Below are 18321 nucleotides of genomic sequence, written 5' to 3'. Positions count from 1 at the left end.
AGAGAATAATCTTATTTATAACCTTAGGAAATTTAAATGGCAGTTAATTGCTAGGTTTATAAATTTTGCTGTGAGAGGGAGGGAGAGGATTTAAGGGAAGCCACGTTTTCTATTTATAATCGCCTCCCAAAACAAACCCTCCTCTCTTCTGCTTCTGCTACTGTACAAATCTCTTTCCTATCTCACTTTCAAACCTTTCTTCTCCAAAATCCTCAGAAAAATGAGCAACGACAAGGACAACTTCAGCCTCGCCGATCTTACTGCTGGTAAGTTTCCCCTCCGATTACTCTGTCTCTCTTTCTGCGCTTCTTAAGCGAGTGCTTCTTAAACCCTAATTTCTTCGTGGTTGATGACCATTGCTCTCTCGTTTTTTTTTTTTTTTCCAGCTCTTAAGGATGAGGATCGAACTGGGCTTGTGAACGCTCTTAAGGTGAGCTGTTTTCTTCTGAAAAAACGTTCCGTTAGCATTGCTATTGAAGGATATGGAGGATTTTGAGTTACTTTTCTCGGCGTTTCTATTAGCGTCTGTGTCTTGTTGATTAGATACTGTAACGCGTGCCTTGGTTTGGTGTTTTAGGATTTTAAATGCCATTCCTTGTTTGTTTTAGCAGAATTATAGTTTATGGTTTCCTTGGAGATTATTTTTCAGTTGTTATATATGTTACTTCTACAGGACAAGCTGCAGAATCTGGCTGGACAGCGCTCTGATGTGCTCGAGAATCTGACTCCTAACGTGAGAAGGCGTGTCGATGCCTTGAGAGATATACAGGTTAGGGAGATTTCCTTATATTTTCTGGACTTGTAGTATTCAATTGAGTGTGTCTGGTACCTTGTAATTTGATATTGGGTTTGTGCATCCCTTTTTTTGTCTGTGTGTGAGTGTAATCTCCTTCCATATTAGAGTGTCAAGTTTCAAAGTAAGATGTTGCCTTTTGATTACCAGTGATTTCTTTCCACTCAGGGCCAACACGATGAACTAGAGGCTAAATTCCGTGAGGAGAGAGCTGTTCTTGAAGCCAAGTATCAAAAGTTGTATCAGCCTTTGTATACCAAGGTAATTGTTAGTGAGAAAGTCAGATTTTGCTGTGAGATTTGGTTAGTTCATCTGTTATCAAAATCATTTAATCAAAGCAATGAAAATCGATTGAAATCTGTGTATACTCTTTTTGCTAATGTCTACTTATCTGCAGCAGTGGTAGTTATATATATGTATATCTCAAAATTTCTCATGAATTCTACTTGGCATCTTATACTGCACAGCGTTATGAGATTGTGAATGGAACTACTGAAGTCGAACTTACTCCAGAGGATACAAAGATGGACCAAGGAGAGGAAAAAACTGCAGAAGGTAACTTCAGGAACACAATGTCTTCTTCTTCTTCTTTTTTTGTTATCTTTACTAAACATTTTAAAAAGATAAAAAGAAGTAAACATGTTTTAATGTGTTGCCTCTCAGAAGAGAAAGGAGTTCCAAGTTTCTGGCTGACGGCTTTGAAAAATAATGATGTTCTTTCCGAGGAGGTATCCTATATGCAGTTTTGGTATTCATTTTAGACGCACTCCAGTCATAAACATGGAAAATGACCATAGCTTAATGTTCTTCATGTCAGGTCACAGAGCGTGATGAAGAGGCTCTCAAATATCTTAAGGATATCAAGTGGTGCAAGATTGAAGAACCAAAAGGATTCAAACTTGAGTTTTTCTTTGACTCGAATCCCTATTTTAAAAACACTGTCTTGACAAAGTCTTATCATATGATTGATGAAGATGAGCCACTGCTTGAGAAGGCTATGGGGTAACCGCTTATGCTCTCCTACAAATGTTGTATACTTTATGTCTAGTCTGTGCGTAGCTGATTGCATTAAGCTGTAGAATAACGTCTTCACTTATATTATTTGCCTTACTTCAGGACAGAAATTGATTGGTATCCTGGAAAATGTCTAACTCAGAAGATTCTTAAGAAGAAGCCTAAGAAGGATTCAAAGAACGCCAAACCGATCACCAAAACGGAAGATTGTGAAAGCTTCTTCAACTTCTTTAGTCCTCCAGAAGTCCCGGATGAAGATGAAGATATCGACGAGGACAGAGTATGATATCAACTGTTGTAAAAGCTTGTCATCATTTAGGTAGCGTATTTAGTGATGTCTCCCATTCTTTTATGCAGGCTGAGGAACTTCAAAATCTGATGGAACAAGACTATGACATTGGGTGCGTCTTTTCCTGAAAATACTTGTTCTGTTGGGTTATGGAACCATTGATCTGCGTATGAGTTGCTAACTAGTGGTATCCTTCTTGCTTCCTGCAGATCTACTATCCGGGACAAGATTATCCCTCGTGCTGTCTCATGGTTTACTGGTGAGGCTATGGAAGGAGAGGAGTTTGAAATAGATGATGATGAGGAAGATGATATTGAGGAGGACGAAGATGAGGATGAGGAAGATGACGAGGATGACGAGGAGGATGATGAAGATGAAGAAGAGAGCAAGACCAAAAAGAAGGTATGAAGTGCTCCTTGTATGCTTTTTTCAATTGTTACTGCCCTGCAGTGCTTACTAATCCTTTTAAAATACGTTTAATTGTTTATGCAGCCATCAACTGGACACAAGGTATGTAACCATCATTTGTCACTTGTTCAAATTTATCCGAGTGTTAACCCCAAAATTCCTGCGGAATAGTAAGACATTATAGCAATCCCAGAGAGTCATGTACTATCAAGAAACATCAGAAGTCTTAGGTTGAGCGTGGTCATAAGACCCTAAAATAAATTAGGATATACATGCTCTACGGACCCACTGATCATACAGGTTGCTGTGACTAAATTGTTACGGCATAAGATTGAGAGAATGGTATGGTACGTAAAATGATGATGCATAGAGGCTATACAAGCTGCTGAATCAGAGATGGGCTTACTAGATCATACGTAGATTCATTCTCACGAATCACTTTACTCATTTAATTCATGTAGTATGTATCAGTGTCTTAGAATTGTGTAAATGTGATAATCATCATCTTCCTTTTTGGTTCACTTGTACTGCAGAAGGGAGGGAGATCTCAGATTGTTGGTGACGGTCAACAAGGCGAGAGGCCACCCGAATGCAAGCAACAATAATCACCGAACAAAAAGGCATGCGAGAAAATAAATTTTGGGAGGATTAGAAAGCTCTCTTTTTTTTGGTCAAAGAAAACCATTATTGTTATGTATTGTCAACAATTGATACCTTCTTTTGTTTACCATTTACATCATCCTTTTGGTTTTCCTTCCACGTTGACCATTCAGTCAAAGTCTAAATCTGTCAAAAAAATCAACTCACTTAATTTCTCCATTGACATAAAAAAAACCTCTTTTTTCCAAAAACGGAACGTCAGTACAAAACCAATGTGATCCGTTTTTTTGGTTCTTCTTAATTTAAAAACACACTGCACTGTTGGGTCTGTGGAGACATACAAAAGGGGACCCACGATCAGGAACCAAAAACCCGCTTCATTCAAAGTATTTCTTATTTTATAACTTTTATTGTCTTCCAGGAAATTTACCAGATGCTCCAAAGAGACCGTTCTGTATTGTTTAATAATATGAGTGATTTGGTCACTACTTTATTCAAGTTTTACTGCTATGTTTGTTTCCTCAAGCTGATCTCGAATTTGTGAACTCATCATACGGTCGATGGCCTCCACCGCTAGATTCTCCGGCTCGTCAGTAATCAGCAACACAACAACCGCCAATAGCTTCTTCGCCGAGTCATCTTTCGATTACACGGCGGCGGATTTTCACACAGCAACGGAGGTTAAACCGCTGCAACTGCTCTCCAACTGCCTCGAATCCGTCTTCGATTCGCCGGAAACTTTCTACAGCGACGCCAAGCTAGTTCTCGCCGACGGCAAGGAGATATCCTTCCACCGCTGCGTTCTCTCGGCGAGGATCCCGGTTTTCAAGACCGCGTTAGCCGCCGCCGCGAAGGACAGAAAATCCACCGCCGTGAAGCTCGAGCTTAAGGAGATCGCGAGGGACTACGAAGTCGGTTTCGACTCGGTGGTGACTGTTTTTGCTTACGTCTACAGCGGCAGAGTAAGGCCGTCGCCGAAGGGAGCTTCCGATTGCGTCGACGAGGACTGTCGCCACGTGGCTTGCCGGCCGGCGGTGGATTTCATGGTGGAGCTTCTCTACTTGGCTTTCGTTTTCCAGATTCCCGAATTAGTTACTCTCTATGAGGTAAAAAAACTAATACACATAGTCATAAGATCAAAAACAGAGCAATTTTCATCTTTTGAGTTTAAACTCTGTTTGCATTTTCAGAGGCAATTCCTTGATATTGTAGACAAAATTCTCATAGAAGACCTCTTGGTGATATTCAAGCTTGCTAATATCTGTGGTAAAACATACAAGAAGCTTTTCGACACATGCGTAGAGATTCTCGCCAAGACTGATGTAGAAATCGTTACTCTTGACAAGTCTTTGCCCCAACACATTGTCAAACAAATCGTAACCATACGCAAAGAGCTCGGTCTAGAGCCACGGAAGCTAGACAAACACGTCACGAATATATACAAGGCACTTGACTCAGACGACGTTGAGCTTGTCAAGATGCTTTTGAAAGAAGGACACACCAATCTAGACGAAGCGTACGCTCTTCATTTCGCTGTCGCGCACTGCGATGTCAAGACCGGGTTTGACCTCATAGATCTTGAGCTCGCGGATGTCAACGTTAGAAACCCGAGGGGATACACGGCGCTTCACGTCGCTGCGTTGCGTAACGAGCCAAAGCTTATTGTGTATCTGTTGACGAAAGGTGCAAATGCATCGGAAACAACGTTTGATGGTAGAACCGCTTTGGTGATTGCGAAACGACTCACTAAAGCAGCTGATTATAATACTAGTACGGAGCAAGGGAAAGTCTCTATGAAAGGTGGTTTATGCATAGAGGTGCTAGAGCATGCGAGCAAGCTAGGTCGGTTTCCTAGAGAAGATTCACCTTCTCTTCCAGTGACTCCTGATGAACTGAGGATGAGGTTGCTCTATCTTGAAAACAGAGGTTTGTTTTCTTTCTTTATATTGAGTTCCGTTGTGTGATCTAATTTATGAGATAACTATACTCTGTATCTACTTGTTTTAGTTGCACTAGCTCGAATTCTATTTCCAGCGGAAGCACAAGTGATAATGGATATCGTCAAACTGGAGGAAACTCGCGAGTTTACAGCTTCTAGCCTCGAGCCTGATCATCTCACTTGTGCAAAGAGGACATCGCTGGACCTAAACATGGCACCTTTTGTAATCCGAGAGGAGCATTTGTGTAGACTAAGAGCGCTTATGAAAACAGGTATGGATTGTTTCTTACTTGTTTCTTACGGAAAAAGAAGAAAAGATAAGTGATGTTTTTTTTTTTTTTTGGTCCTAATTTGTTGTCATCAGTTTCACTTGGGAAACGCTACTTCCCACGGTGTTCGCTAGATCACTTTATGGACACGGAGGACTTGAATCATCTGGCTTGCGTAGAAGAAGACACTCCTGAGAAACGGCTACAGAAGAAGCAAAGGTACATGGAACTACAAGAGACTCTGATGAAGACCTTTAGTGAGGACAAGGAGGAATGTGTAAAGTCTCCCACTTCGAGATCAATGAGGTCTAATGGTAAACTCTCTCATCGGCGCCTAAGGGTGGTAGACAAACGGGATTTCGAGAAAAGACCTTGCGGAAACTAAAATGATGTCTCTTATGCGTCGACGAGATTTTTGCCCACCCTTATGGTCCCCTGTGAGACTCTTCGGGTAAGTTAAGTTGTATATTCAAACTATACATCCTGTGTATACTAGCTGCCTTCGTAAGTTTTGACCTTCACTTTGCATCCTGTGTATACTAGCTGCAGATGTATTTCAAATAGATGTTGTAATTTTTAACCAGTGATATAGATATGTATAGATTATATATTAATGTTTTCGCTGATATATGAAATTTAAGCAATTTATATGGAAGAACCCTTTATATTAAGTCCAGGAGAACAATGTGGTATATCATTTTAACAAAATACACCTAACGTGTCAAATTTCATAATGTCTTTGTCACGAATCAAAATTGCTATCTTTATTGTGACTTCACTACCTTTCACTATCGTAAGTGTTTAAATTTGACACGACTTTGTAACAACAGATCAGTTGTCCTATGTTCGTGGGTCCCCATTTGTTTCTGCCTACTCTTGGCTCGTGTGTTCTATCATTGTCCAACGTGACCAGTCTCTTAGAGACACGGTGATGTGTGGGGGTATCCACTTATTTCCTAATCTATTTTGAAGTTATTATTCAACTGATCATGAACTGAATCCAAACGGAAAATTTAACCAAATCAAACTTGAATATATCACGCAAAACGAATCATAAATGGTTAATGCATCGTTTTATATATATGGATTATGTTTCCATGAAACCAGTAGAACCAAAGAATAAAAAAACTAAACTGAAACCAAACTGTAAACCGAATTTCCCGGTCTATTTTAAATTCACGTACATACAAATATCGTGAATGGGAATGGGATAGTATTCTCGTGAAAAGCTATGATTAGTTTATCTCTGTACTCTGATTCGCTGAATGAATGACACACTAATTTACGTACAAATGTACAATACAAATTTAACATGTTCAGGTCTTTAGGATAAATAATTTTAAATTCTGGTCTCATTTTTATTTCGTATAAGAAGATAGTCCATAAAAAAATTCATAGTCTGTCCCAAAAAAAAGTCTTTAATCATTTCGGTAAAAGAGAACTGAATTTTGCCCCCCCAAAAAAAATTGGACTAGGTGCTAGCGCCTAGCTACATATTAAAAAAAATGATCTGAATAAAATGCGTTCATATTCTTATAACAAAATGCACTATTCACCAAGAAAAAACAAAATACACACCATTATAAACTAGACATTTGAGTATGTAGATTAGATGCACATCATCATTTGGGAAACGAGAATGGGATAATTAAAGAGGCATGTCAACTGGAATCATTGCCTCGTAAGAAATTATAATCACATCATACCTTTTCTCATTTGAGATATTTTTATGTTTGCCCATACGCTTGTAAAATATCTCTACGAAAAATATCTTCGACCTTGACCCGTGATCATCTCTTTAGTCATATCTCAAATGTCCCTATAATCAGTTTCTTGCTTTTTACAAACTTCATGATATAACTGAAGACTTATCTGTTTTTCTTTTGTCACTATATAACAGACGAATTGATCAACGTGTTCCGTTGTAATTATCCAGTCACTAGATATTTTGTCGGATGATTAATCATGGCTTCATAAATGTTTTGTTGATACAAGCATGTTGTCAAAGAGTGACCCCATCGTTGTCATTAGTGGTTCAATAAATAGTAAATCTGACAACAACTACGCACCCTAATTTAGAAAATTACGAAGCAACCAACGCAGATGATAATTAGATATAGAGTAACATATAGAGCTATAAATCCATTTGACAGTAACAAAAATTGTTTTTAATAAATAAAATTAGGATGTTATAAAACATTTTGATTACGTTAGATATCCATGACGATGAACAGGGGCGGATCTACCTTGAAGCGTATACGGTATTGCCCCATGCACACTGTTACATGTATCTCCTCCGTTTATAGTTGTAGTAAATTAGTAATCCATTAATTCTTATCCTATTAGAAAAAATTTGCTCGTGTCCCAGTAAACCGGAGTCGGTTCGGTTCATTAGATTCCAATTCCCACCTTTCTTTTTTTAATGTTTTCTTTTTGTCTTATTACTGTATCTAACAATTTTATAATGCAACTAATTTTGTTTTTTGCTTATACTTCATTTGTTTCCCCAAATTTATACTTCTCAAGTTACTTTTTTTTTTACTCTTTGTCTATAATATCTTTGTAAGTTTTAAAATTCTACTCATTTTATGTGTATATTTAATAAATTTCGATACCATAAACTCCTTTATACTGTGGAGAAGAAAAAAGTAAAAAGTAAAAAGTAGAAAGTGAAAAGTGCAGTAGTAGGACACTAGGACTCACAAGGCATCCAGATCCAGAAAATTACGCCCACGACTCAACAAGTCTGTCATCATCAGTCATCACCAAATCCACAGACAAATAAGATACGTAAGGAAATGACCTAAAAGCCCTTCAGATTAAGACGTATTTCCCTTTTTTTAACCACAAAGCCCCCGACTGGAAAAGCCGGGAAAACTCAGATTCCGACAAAGGGCAAAAGCGTAATTTCAACTCACTCGTTCTTGAGCATGTCCCTGTACCGTAGAAACGAATCTAGCCTCTGTAGCTTAAGCTGCTGCTTAAACTTGTTGATGAAATCGGAGGCTTTATCGTCGACGCCTTCTTCTCCTTCGCCGATCGACGTCGTTCTCTCAACCCTCGTCGTCTCCGGCCGTCTCTTTTCCACGGCCTCCACCGTCTCCTCCTCCTTGCCGTTGTATCCCATCCCGGATCTCTCGCTAGCCGATTTCGTCAACTTCTTCTTCGCCGCCTTCTTCTTCTTGTTCTTCATCGCCGGCTTACTCGACTCCGACTTCGTCCTCGCCGGAGTTTGCTCGGAATTCAGATCTGGCTCGGATCTATACAAAGAAGGGAGCTTGATGGATTTTACCCGCTGCAAGAGAGACGGAGCTCCGAATCTAGGTTGGGTCGGCACGTCATCTTCCGAGATTTTGTCGACCCGGTTCGTCTCATCGGGTCGGGTCATGAGCGCGTAAGCAGCGTAATCTTCCTCGGAATTGTGTTGTGGGAACTTGAAGTAGGGCATGTTGATGGATTTTACCCGTTCAAGGAGAGAAGGAGGCGGATTCGGGTTAGAATCCGACCCGGAGAAGTGGATCTCGGATTCTGGGGTGGGAGAATTGTAGAGATTGAAGTTGATGGAACGGACTCTGTCTATGAGGGAGGGAGCTCTGGCTAACGGCGCCGGAGCATGGGTATGACCCGACCCGAAACCATCTTGATGCGGGTGGTATTTCTTGGAACCGGAACCGAACCGGTTGGTGAAGAAGAGGGTGCCGATGGTGAGATTGAGGAGGAGGAAGAGAGTCGTCGGCGTAAACCAGCTGGCCAAGTTTGTGACGAGCTCCATTGTTGTGTGTCGCAGAGTGAAGAATGAACAAAATGGATAATATTTATATTAGATTTTTTGGGGGTTTAATCATTACATTAATGAGCTCTGCGTAAGATTTTTTTTTCCCCATTTTTCTTTGACTTTTTGGGTATGGGTCATTTTTTGACATGGTTTAATTTAATTTGTCTTTTTTATCTTGGTTATTCTATTTTAAGAAAGTCAGATATTTAACAGATTTTTGTTGTTGTTGTTGCAAATCTTGAAACTTTGCGTAACTTCACAATGCAATTGAATTCAAGACTTTTGAAGTCCTGACTTAATATCAGTTAAATCTCATATTGCAGTTTTGTTTTGTTTCAGTGTAGAGAAAAGATCATCCATTTGTCATTATTTGCAATTTATTCTAGTTAGACTTAGATCCATCTGTTATAGACAATTTGGCATCCATTTTAAATAGTTAAATATATTTGTTATGAACAATTGACCATTATTTGTAACTTCTTTACGATGACATAACAGATAAACAAAACAAATACTTTGTTGTTTGTCAATACTCAATAGTCGTAGCTATTAATATTATATTCAGTTTGATATATTTTATAATAACTATATTAAATAGCTAGATTCGCTTTTATTTTTTCTCTGGGGGATTTGCAGTAGATGTCCTAGTAAAAACTAAAAAGTTGAGAACATACTTATGTTTTTTAATTAGTGGTACCACCTTGGACTACAATGAGCGAAATCTAGTTTGACAAAAATAAATAATGCGTTCACATGAGCCACACATGGATTCTGTGATACAAATATTCTCCTTTCAATTAATATTTCGTCTCTACTATAGTACAATTGGTCGCATTCCCATCACAAACAACAACAAAACTTTGTACAATGTCTGTTGCCATCTTTATAACAGACTGGAGTACGCAGATTATCAAATTATGGCAGTTTTACTGTAATCTATCATATATTTTTTCTGTTTCAGAAAATGCAAATTTGTAGAGTAAAATATGTGACCGTCCGCTTTATCATGTGATGCATTATAAATCTATTCTATTAAAACAGAAGTACTTTTAATACATGTTTCCAAACGCATCTAAATTTTATTTATAACCTTTTATTTTATATTATAATTAATTTCAAAAATTGGTTACTAATTTAGATATTATTAGATTTTCTTAAATATAGGTTATATTTAATTTAAATTTTAAATTATTCAAATTTTTTATTAATTAAATTTAATTACGAAAATTTAGATTCAATTTGATTTCAAATTCAAAAAAATTATTAATTAATTTTATTACAAAAATTAGATAATAATTTTAATTATTTTAGAATTCTTTAAATACAAATTAGATTTAATTTAAAATTTTGAATTTAAATAATATTTTTATAATAGCACAAATAGTAAACAAATATATTATTGTATTATTTATCATAATCAATCCGTCTAAAGCATCAAATATTTAATATTAATAAATATTTATATTTTACAATAATATGATAGAGCATGTTAAAGTTATACATTTATAATAGCAATTTAATACGGATTAGTTTATGAAAACATATAAGATATTAAAAAATGATTTGAGATAACTAAATAGACGGGTTAGTTAATTCATAGATGTATAGTCTATTTATGTGTAAATCTAAATTTACATAATAATAAAGTTGATAATTAACATTATAAATCAATATATACTTAATTAACTCTTATTCTTATTCTACTAATATATATATATATATATACTATTCAAAGTTAAAACATGATAACAAAATTCTTGAATTAAAAAAATAACAAAAATAAATTTTATTAAAAAATTATATTAGAAATAAAAAATGAAAAAATTTCCGTACGAACGCACGGGATTAAAATCTAGTTATATATTAAAACGTATCTCAAACACTAATTTCTATTTAATGAACTGGTCCATCACCTAAGAAAATCGTATGTTATAGAAAAAATCCATATGTCACGTAAGAGTTAGGTGAAAAAACAAAATTGTCTAAACTTGTTACACAATAGACAAACGATCATTTTACGTTCGCATTGCTCAGAATCTTTCGTTTACTCAAGCTCACATTTCCTTTTGACAATCTTATATGTTTCTTATTTTTATCCTAATTTGTTTCTTTCTTTTTCCAACACATTTAAAAAAAAATGCTTACCTTTACCATCATCCTTTACATTTTTCCCTTTTTCATAATGTACGTTCTTTTCTTTGCTGAAACTTTTTCTTTAAAAAATTACACCTTTTATACTTGCTTTTGAAAATTAAAACAACTATAGTGACGAAATGATAAATAATAATTACAGTTTATCTACATCGCATGCTAATAAATTATACTGATAGATCTGCCATGTTCGTCGATACCAACGTTTTAGTCCATATTGTTAGTTCTACAACATATGTTACATCTTTTCTTATACAAATTTAGAAATATCCGTAAAAGTATGTCTCGATACTAGGAGTTAGAAGCTATGTTTAAGTGACTGATATATATCTTCAATTAAAATTTTTAAGAATCATCGTCTTTCCATTGTTTCAATATATATAAAGAGTCGGGGAAAAATAAGGAAGGAAGAAAGAAAAAAAGACACAAAAAGAGGGAAAGACAGGCAAAAAAAGGTGATGAAAAAAAAAAGGATAAGAAACAGAAAACTCATGTGTTACAAAGAAAAGAAAAGAAAAGGAAAGACTGTTTCTTTGTCTTTCTACGCAACGATGCAGCAAGTGGAAGATATGATCTTCAAATTTCTCATCTTTCCAGAAAATCAAGATTGGGATTAAAGCAAGCGAGTGGCAAACCACACATACAAGCAACTTGAGGCATAAGTACTTGTTCGGGTGGTCGAACGATTAGACAATACCATGCTGCATGCATAAATCGTTTGAGTCTTAAAGTAGCTAAATAAGTTTGAAATGAAGAGAGATATGAAAGTGACCAAGAATAATTATCATTACTCATTAGAGAGATGTTAATCATAAACGATCGAAGATGTCGTAAGTCCCAAGTCTCCCCTCAAATGTTAGGTTTCCCTTTACATGGGCTTTGTTATTGGAGGCCCAACAACACTCCTAAATGAAATCGATTTCGATAGTCAAGAAGAGTCTTCTTCTTCGTTTATGGGACTAGCCATCTCGGAGCTTAAACGTTCTCTGACTCTGGACATCGGCTATAATTCTGTATTTAAGCTTTTGGTACCAACGATCTTTCCTATCTGCTTCACGGTAACTCAGATCCGTCAGTACTAATTCTGTGTATTTTTTCTTGTTGTGAAAATTTTTGTTGCGTCTTAAGATCATCATCAATCAATTGTAATTTACAGTTTCGGGAGCTCGATTCTACCTCAGTATTCTCCAAAATTGATTGAATTCAATCAAACCGGCGGGTTTGATCTTATCTTCTTGAGCATAAACAAGAGTGAGCTCGGTGAAGATAGAGAAGAAAATGAAAATTGGAAATTCTCTAAGCAGATTAGATATTCTTTTATATAGTTGTCTATAATTAGGCAGGAAAAGGATGAAATTTTCATCCATATGAGCCAGTATAATATCCAAATATGTACATACAATCTGTATTACAACTCTGCCTTTGTTTTGCAGAGGAGGGTCACACAAAAATTACAGCTTTTATCCTGCAAAAATGGAGTCAAGAGCTGTTTTTTTGGCTGTTCTTTTTACAAGAGAGATCCCATTGGGGTCACCTCCCCACTCCTCAAGTACAACTATAAGGTTCGCTGACGGCTTCACCCACGAACGAGGCACATGGTACCTGAAACCAAGAAGAAAAAAAATCAACCCTTTGAATCAGATTTGGCCTTAAGAAGAAGAAGAAGAAGATTAGGTAGTTTTCCTCACTCACCATCTTTGAGAAGCTTCTCCACAGTTACTCAAGCATTTCTTCTCGCTGTAAGTTCCAGCATAGCTGCAGCGGTCGCATTTCCCACGAGCTGTATATGCAGGCCAGTGGCGTCCGATGTTCTGGCCATTTATCCAGACTTGGCCTTTTCCCATTGTGTTCATGTCCAAAGCCAATGGTTCATTGCCTGCTGGTGTGTCAAAAGTAGACTGCAAAAAGAGATTGTAAGAATGTCTTTCAGTTTTCATTATATATTGATCTAACTTTGTTTGTTGGTAGGCATGATCCTTCTGTTTCTCGTACCTTGTACCAGGTCAAGGGTTGCTTCTTTGCCACCAATGATCCTTCTTTCCATTCCACAGAGGAACTCCCCGTTACGGTATGAAGGCTTAAAGCCTCACCCTTTGTACCAATCTGATTTAAAAAAAAAAAAAATGTTTGGTTCATTGTTAGATGGTTGGAAAGATGCAGTAACAACAAAGTCAAGTTATTTGCTCTTGAATTTCAGGACGACCTTGTAGGACCATTTCCATTTAGACATGTCCCATGTTCCGGAGTTAACTCCATTCAGTGTGATAGGGCCAAGAACCCCAGTATTCCATGTCTCGTAATGCACACCAACGTTCTGTAAGCAATAAGAGACCACAAAGCTCAGGATGTAATCGTTCTCATGGGTAAAAAGCGCAGAGAGGAACTAGATGATTCATCAAGAGAACTAACCGGGAGACCTGCTGCAATACTCAACAGAGCAAGTTTGTTGACTCCTGCATGTAACTTGATCTTCTGACTAAATGTTAGCTTTGGCTTCTCCAGCGATCCGTAAGCAGTTCCTGAAACAAAGAAAGGTTTTTTAACAGAAGACAAAGACAAGGTACCATGAGGATGAGTAATTGGCCTATCTTAGTTTTACCTGCAAGCTGACCATTAACGAATACATGAAGAGCATGCCCAGCTGACCCAACAGTAAGAAGAGGGTCTTCACCAGTCTTCAAGAACTTCTCATCAGTACCGATCGTAATGCTGATTATATCCACAAACAGAACCAAACCGTGAGTTCTCTCCCGTAGAGTCTGTATGATAGATAGTGAGATTTCAGCAAGTTAAAGAGTTTTCAAGTATTACTCACTCTGTCAGATACCAGAAATAGTCCGTCTTGTCTCTGGTGATGCTAATCTGTTCCGCAAGCCCATCTTGGGCAAACGTACCATTGTCATTTGGAGAAGGAATCTCTTCGTTGTATGATCCCCAAGAGAATTGTGTGTTTGTGGGAACCATCTTCATGTGTATGCTTGGTGCATTGACCTGTACCTTGTAGTAACACATAGGTCAATCTCAGTGATACCACCACTCCTAAGCTTGCAGAACAACAAGGTAACGTGTTCGATAAAGCTTTAACGTTGATTTACCTTTGCGGTGTTGTAGTACTCGGTTTTGCAGTTAGGTAGAATACTGATAGACCATGGAGGCAGATCATATGTTGAGCCGCCAAACAAGACTCTTGCAGTAGAACTAGCGTTGTAGTTTGAGAGAAAAGCAGCGCAAGATGACTTGGACTTGAACACATGAGCCTGAAAAAAAAACAGAACAAGCCAACAAAAAGGTAAATAAGTAATCTTTGAAGCTTTTTCTTCTCTTCTCATGTATATTGCTTTGTGTTGCATTGGATCCATTACTTCTTGATTATCGCCGAGCGATGTGACTGTAGCATCAGCAGAGACCAATGCTGGCTCACAGAGCTTGATGACCTTATGCAATCTCTTCAAGTGACTATACTTTGGTTCTCTCGGTAACCCTTTTGAACACAAAACCCAAAACCCGTTAGAATATGTTCAATATCGTTATGATTTTCAGGTGATAGGAGTTAAAATTACCGTATTCATCAAGCGGAGCGTCGTAGTCATAGCTAGTAGCAATGAATTCACCTGCTGTTCTGTCGAAGTTTGTTCCTCCATGGTACTGTTTAACAACATTTGCTCACTCTCATTATGTTTCTAATAATCAAATTTATTGTTTCTTATTTCAACAATAGAGAAATATGAAGTTACCATATAGTAATTGATGAAGGAGCCACCGTTATGTATGAAGCGAGCCACAGAGAAGGCAATGTCTTCGGCTGGTCTGTATGGTACCGCACCTCCAAACTCGGTGAACCTGGTTTATTATTTGCACATTCACTTACAGTTGTATATTTTTAATTTTAAAAAGGTATAAAAATTGATTTTCGGTTTAGATATTTATAAAATTGAGTTATTAATATTTTTTTGTTTTGTGAGGACAGTCGTGTTGTGTGACTTACCAACCAGTCCAGTTCTCTGTCCACATCTTCGGCTTATTGTCCGAGTTTGGTTTGAAATTCTCACAATAAAACCCATTGCATGTGTTTATCTATTGTACAAGTTTGTTTAAAAAACGAATTAGTGGTGAATATATTTTGACAATAGTTTTTATTACCATTCCAATAATTTTAATTAAAAGGATGATAAATTGTGGAAAAGGCATGAATCATGTAGTTTAAATCATGTAGTTTTAATTCATAGCAAAAAATAAAACTCATGTAGTTTAAACGAAAAAAAAATATGAGAGAAAGGAAATCATATGACTGAAAACGTTATTTACCACGTCACATAACCTGATATAAACGACAATATCTAACCAAAAACAGAAGAATGAAGAGAATGGTACATCAAAAAGAGGACAGAGAGTATAGTTAGTAACCTACCATGAGATGTCAAAATTAAGAATAACAAATATCAACCTTCAAGAAAATAAATAAGGAAAGGTGATTGAAGCTATATAACACAAACACAAAGAGATTCTATAATTCAAAAATATAAATAATTAAACTTCTTCTTTTTTCTTAAAAGAAAACAAGTATAATATTAATTATTAGGTATATGTATTATTAAGAGAAAAAATAAAACAATACAAAAAAATATTTTTAAAAGATATGGAAGAAAAAGTATGAAAACAAAACTTATTCTTTTCACAAAGTATATATAATAGACAAACAAAAATGTTATACAAACTCTTTCTTTTGCTAAAAACAATAGAATAATAATTAGGTATATATATACTATTAATAGAAAAGCTTTAAGAGAATACAATAACATAGAATACACAAAAACGAAACAAATAATAAACATATGTCTTCTTTTGCTTAAAGAATATATAACCAGGGAAAACTAAAAAAAGCAAATATGTTATAATTAATGTGAGAAAAAGAAGAAGAACATACAATAGAGGTAGGAGCATCATCTTGCTTGCACATTATCCATGGGACACCTGTGGAGAGTCCTTCTGCCATTTGAGCTGCCCATTTTGTGTATGCCTTCCCTGGTGCTCCTATCGTCCACTCTACTGGTCCATACTCATTCTCTATCTGTGCCCCATTTTTTTCATACAGCTCAATTTTGACATTAACGAATCATTTTTGGTTAAGTAACTATAAGAAAACACACAAACCTGTGACAGAATGATAGGTCCTCCTTGAGTCTCAAACAATTTTTCTTCTTTCATCATTCCCACAATCTTCTCAGTGAATGTTTGCATTGCAGCCTTTTCATTATCACAACAATGTTTTTTGGTTAATAAAATACGCCCAAAAATGGATAATTTTCTAACATTTATAAGAGGAAAATGAGAGCTTTTCTTTCGAGAGTTTTAGACCTTGAAAGGTTCATTGTCGGTCCTAAAAGCCATACCGGGAACATATTTGAGCCAAATAGGAAACCCTCTGGAATCCATGAAACATCTTTAGATCAGTTAAATTGAAAAAAAGAAACAATTTTACAAATTTTATTTTATATTAAACATAATTTTACCCAAAATTCCATTCAGCGCAAACGTAAGGACCAATTCTGAGATGAACGTAGAGACCGGCTTGTTGTACCAGCTTGATGAACTTAACCAGATCATATCTGTCCTCAAAATAATACTAAAACCAAAACAAAAATGAGAAAGCATCAGTCAGGGTAATAATTTTGGTTTATGAGTTAAATCAAAAAATTTGTGTTTAATTTTGTAAATTTACTTGTCCAGGAGAAGGTTCATGCCCATTCCAGAAAACATAAGTTTGTATTACATCCAAGCCTCCTTCTTTGGCCTTCTGTATAAGATCAGGCCACATCTACGTAGGACAGAGCATTCACAAGATTTTTATCTATTTATTTTCTTATACAAAAGGAAAACAATTTTGTAATGAAATAGTGTAAACTATAAGCAAAACTCAGAAACAAAAAAAAAAATGTGCAGAAACACTTTGGGAACAAAGATTTTATCAGAACACAGAAAATAAAACAGAGAAAAGAAGAGAAGAAAAATAATATTCAGAATCTGCCTAAGCATACATGTATGTATTGATAAATGATTGTATATTTCTATCTAACTAAAAGTTTCGAAGAATACCTCAGGTGTGCTTCTTGGGTAGTGAATGGAGCCAGATACAAGGATCCTTCTCTGACCATTGATTATCACAGCTTTATGATCATAACTGACCATTGCTTTTACTGAACAAATCAAAGATGAACAACAAAGAATCCCCAGAAAAATCCAAGCTTTATCCCTAAAGTTCAACCCCATGTCTTCCCTTTGCAAAATCAAACCTTTGGATGTTTTTTGTTTTGAGAAACTTGTAAAGAAGATTCCACCGGAAATTTGGTTATTGGGGTAGTCGTGGATTCGGAACTAATGAGGTTCTTAGAGCTATTTATATATTAAGGTTGACATACATGCCATCTTATTTTATTAGGGGGTTGTATAAAGTTAGATGCAATTCAATAGAATTTAACACTACAATATTAATTTCACATTTTATTTGTTACATTTAAATGAAATGAGATCTCCATTTTAAAATTTGTCTTTGATTTTATTATTTGACTTGAAATTTCACATTTATTTGTTACATTCAAATGAAATAAAAATCTCCACTGTGTTTTGATAATAGTTGATTTTCTGAATATTGCACATAGATTAAGAAGCAATTAATGCTCAATTATTTGCTGTTTTATTTATTTAAATAGTTTATTTTTACAATTGATTTATTATTTTTATTAGTATTACTTTTTCTTTTCTACCAATAGAGAATGAAATCAAAGAATATACAAGCATTAATTACACATAGAAAATCAAATATTGTGAAAGAAGAAAAAAATTTGAAAATCAAATATTATGAAACAGAGCAAGTACATTTTTGACTTTTAATAAATGAAAAATAATGGAAAGTAGTCGGGACCCAAATCTTCTTGCTTTGGGCGGGTGACTTTGAAGTTGAAGTTAGTTGAATGAACCCATAGTAGCTTGTCAGTTACCAGTTGAGTAGTTTACAATGTTTCCATTTCTTTACGATCTATTTTCTCAGTTTTAAAATTTAACTTTAATATTATCCATTGATCTATT

General features: G+C 35.9%; 4 protein-coding genes and 1 long non-coding RNA gene across 9 annotated transcripts; 3 read left to right on the top strand and 2 right to left on the bottom strand.

Annotated features, from left to right (window-relative positions):
* Positions 1 to 87: 87 nt before the first annotated feature.
* LOC18029417 (nucleosome assembly protein 1;1) lies at positions 88 to 3310 on the top strand. 2 transcript variants are annotated; one of them, XM_024148590.1, is made up of 12 exons: positions 88 to 266; positions 387 to 430; positions 674 to 769; positions 962 to 1054; positions 1261 to 1348; positions 1457 to 1521; positions 1611 to 1795; positions 1910 to 2087; positions 2165 to 2208; positions 2306 to 2498; positions 2589 to 2606; positions 3038 to 3310. In XM_024148590.1, the coding sequence occupies exons 1-12, from the start codon at positions 221 to 223 to the stop codon at positions 3107 to 3109; spliced, it is 1122 nt and encodes a 373-aa protein (XP_024004358.1). In that variant the 5' UTR covers positions 88 to 220; the 3' UTR covers positions 3110 to 3310. The 2 variants fall into 2 exon arrangements, with proteins under 2 accessions (XP_024004358.1, XP_006413227.1); XM_006413164.2 differs by lacking the exon at positions 2589 to 2606.
* A 254-nt stretch (positions 3311 to 3564) lies between these two features.
* On the top strand, positions 3565 to 5950 carry LOC18029416 (regulatory protein NPR2). Its single transcript, XM_006413161.2, has 4 exons — positions 3565 to 4210; positions 4295 to 5030; positions 5112 to 5315; positions 5408 to 5950. Exons 1-4 carry the CDS (start codon positions 3665 to 3667, stop codon positions 5695 to 5697), a joined length of 1776 nt encoding a protein of 591 aa, XP_006413224.1. The 5' UTR covers positions 3565 to 3664; the 3' UTR covers positions 5698 to 5950.
* Positions 5951 to 7914: 1964 nt separating this feature from the next.
* Positions 7915 to 9116, bottom strand: LOC18029415. Its single transcript, XM_006413160.2, has one exon. It carries the CDS (start codon positions 9082 to 9084, stop codon positions 8227 to 8229), a length of 858 nt encoding a protein of 285 aa, XP_006413223.1. The 5' UTR covers positions 9085 to 9116; the 3' UTR covers positions 7915 to 8226.
* Positions 9117 to 12664: 3548 nt separating this feature from the next.
* Positions 12665 to 17567, bottom strand: LOC18029414 (beta-galactosidase 12). Of its 4 annotated transcripts, none has more exons than XM_024148804.1 (18): positions 17332 to 17567; positions 16958 to 17053; positions 16749 to 16861; positions 16594 to 16660; positions 16390 to 16482; positions 16163 to 16306; positions 15224 to 15312; positions 14973 to 15078; positions 14799 to 14883; positions 14601 to 14719; positions 14334 to 14495; positions 14054 to 14235; positions 13838 to 13947; positions 13648 to 13757; positions 13442 to 13552; positions 13231 to 13341; positions 12931 to 13136; positions 12665 to 12840 (listed from the first exon to the last, which is right to left on the bottom strand). In XM_024148804.1, exons 1-18 carry the CDS (start codon positions 17503 to 17505, stop codon positions 12699 to 12701), a joined length of 2220 nt encoding a protein of 739 aa, XP_024004572.1. In that variant the 5' UTR covers positions 17506 to 17567; the 3' UTR covers positions 12665 to 12698. The 4 variants fall into 4 exon arrangements, with proteins under 4 accessions (XP_024004572.1, XP_006413222.1, XP_024004570.1 ...); XM_006413159.2 differs by having other exon boundaries at positions 14054 to 14229; XM_024148802.1 differs by having other exon boundaries at positions 14334 to 14719.
* Positions 14387 to 15169, top strand: LOC112081898. Its single transcript, XR_002896776.1, has 3 exons — positions 14387 to 14527; positions 14633 to 14713; positions 14779 to 15169. It is a non-coding gene; the product is annotated as an uncharacterized LOC112081898 (long non-coding RNA).
* Positions 17568 to 18321: the final 754 nt, after the last annotated feature.

The sequence above is a fragment of the Eutrema salsugineum genome, unplaced genomic scaffold, assembly GCF_000478725.1.
Source record: "Eutrema salsugineum unplaced genomic scaffold, Eutsalg1_0 scaffold_1, whole genome shotgun sequence".
Lineage (NCBI taxonomy): Eukaryota > Viridiplantae > Streptophyta > Magnoliopsida > Brassicales > Brassicaceae > Eutrema > Eutrema salsugineum.
Note: the sequence above shows the minus strand (reverse complement) of the source record. Positions and strands in the feature narration are given on the sequence as shown.

Bases quoted from the DNA above. Each gene is read 5' to 3' on its own strand.
- LOC18029417 (XM_024148590.1), top strand. From the start codon at position 221: ATGAGCAACGACAAGGACAACTTCAGCCTCGCCGATCTTACTGCTG. The intron at 1,796-1,909 runs GTAACCGCTTAT...GCCTTACTTCAG, and splicing joins CTGCTTGAGAAGGCTATGGG to GACAGAAATTGATTGGTATC. The intron at 2,088-2,164 runs GTATGATATCAA...TCTTTTATGCAG, and splicing joins AAGATATCGACGAGGACAGA to GCTGAGGAACTTCAAAATCT.
- LOC18029416 (XM_006413161.2), top strand. From the start codon at position 3,665: ATGGCCTCCACCGCTAGATTCTCCGGCTCGTCAGTAATCAGCAACACA. The intron at 4,211-4,294 runs GTAAAAAAACTA...TTGCATTTTCAG, and splicing joins AATTAGTTACTCTCTATGAG to AGGCAATTCCTTGATATTGT. The intron at 5,031-5,111 runs GTTTGTTTTCTT...TACTTGTTTTAG, and splicing joins GCTCTATCTTGAAAACAGAG to TTGCACTAGCTCGAATTCTA.
- LOC18029415 (XM_006413160.2), bottom strand. From the start codon at position 9,084: ATGGAGCTCGTCACAAACTTGGCCAGCTGGTTTACGCCGACGACTCTC.
- LOC18029414 (XM_024148802.1), bottom strand. From the start codon at position 17,505: ATGGGGTTGAACTTTAGGGATAAAGCTTGGATTTTTCTGGGGATTCTT. The intron at 17,054-17,331 runs GTATTCTTCGAA...TGTCCTACGTAG, and splicing joins ACCCAAGAAGCACACCTGAG to ATGTGGCCTGATCTTATACA. The intron at 14,236-14,333 runs GTAAATCAACGT...TGTTACTACAAG, and splicing joins AGTACTACAACACCGCAAAG to GTACAGGTCAATGCACCAAG.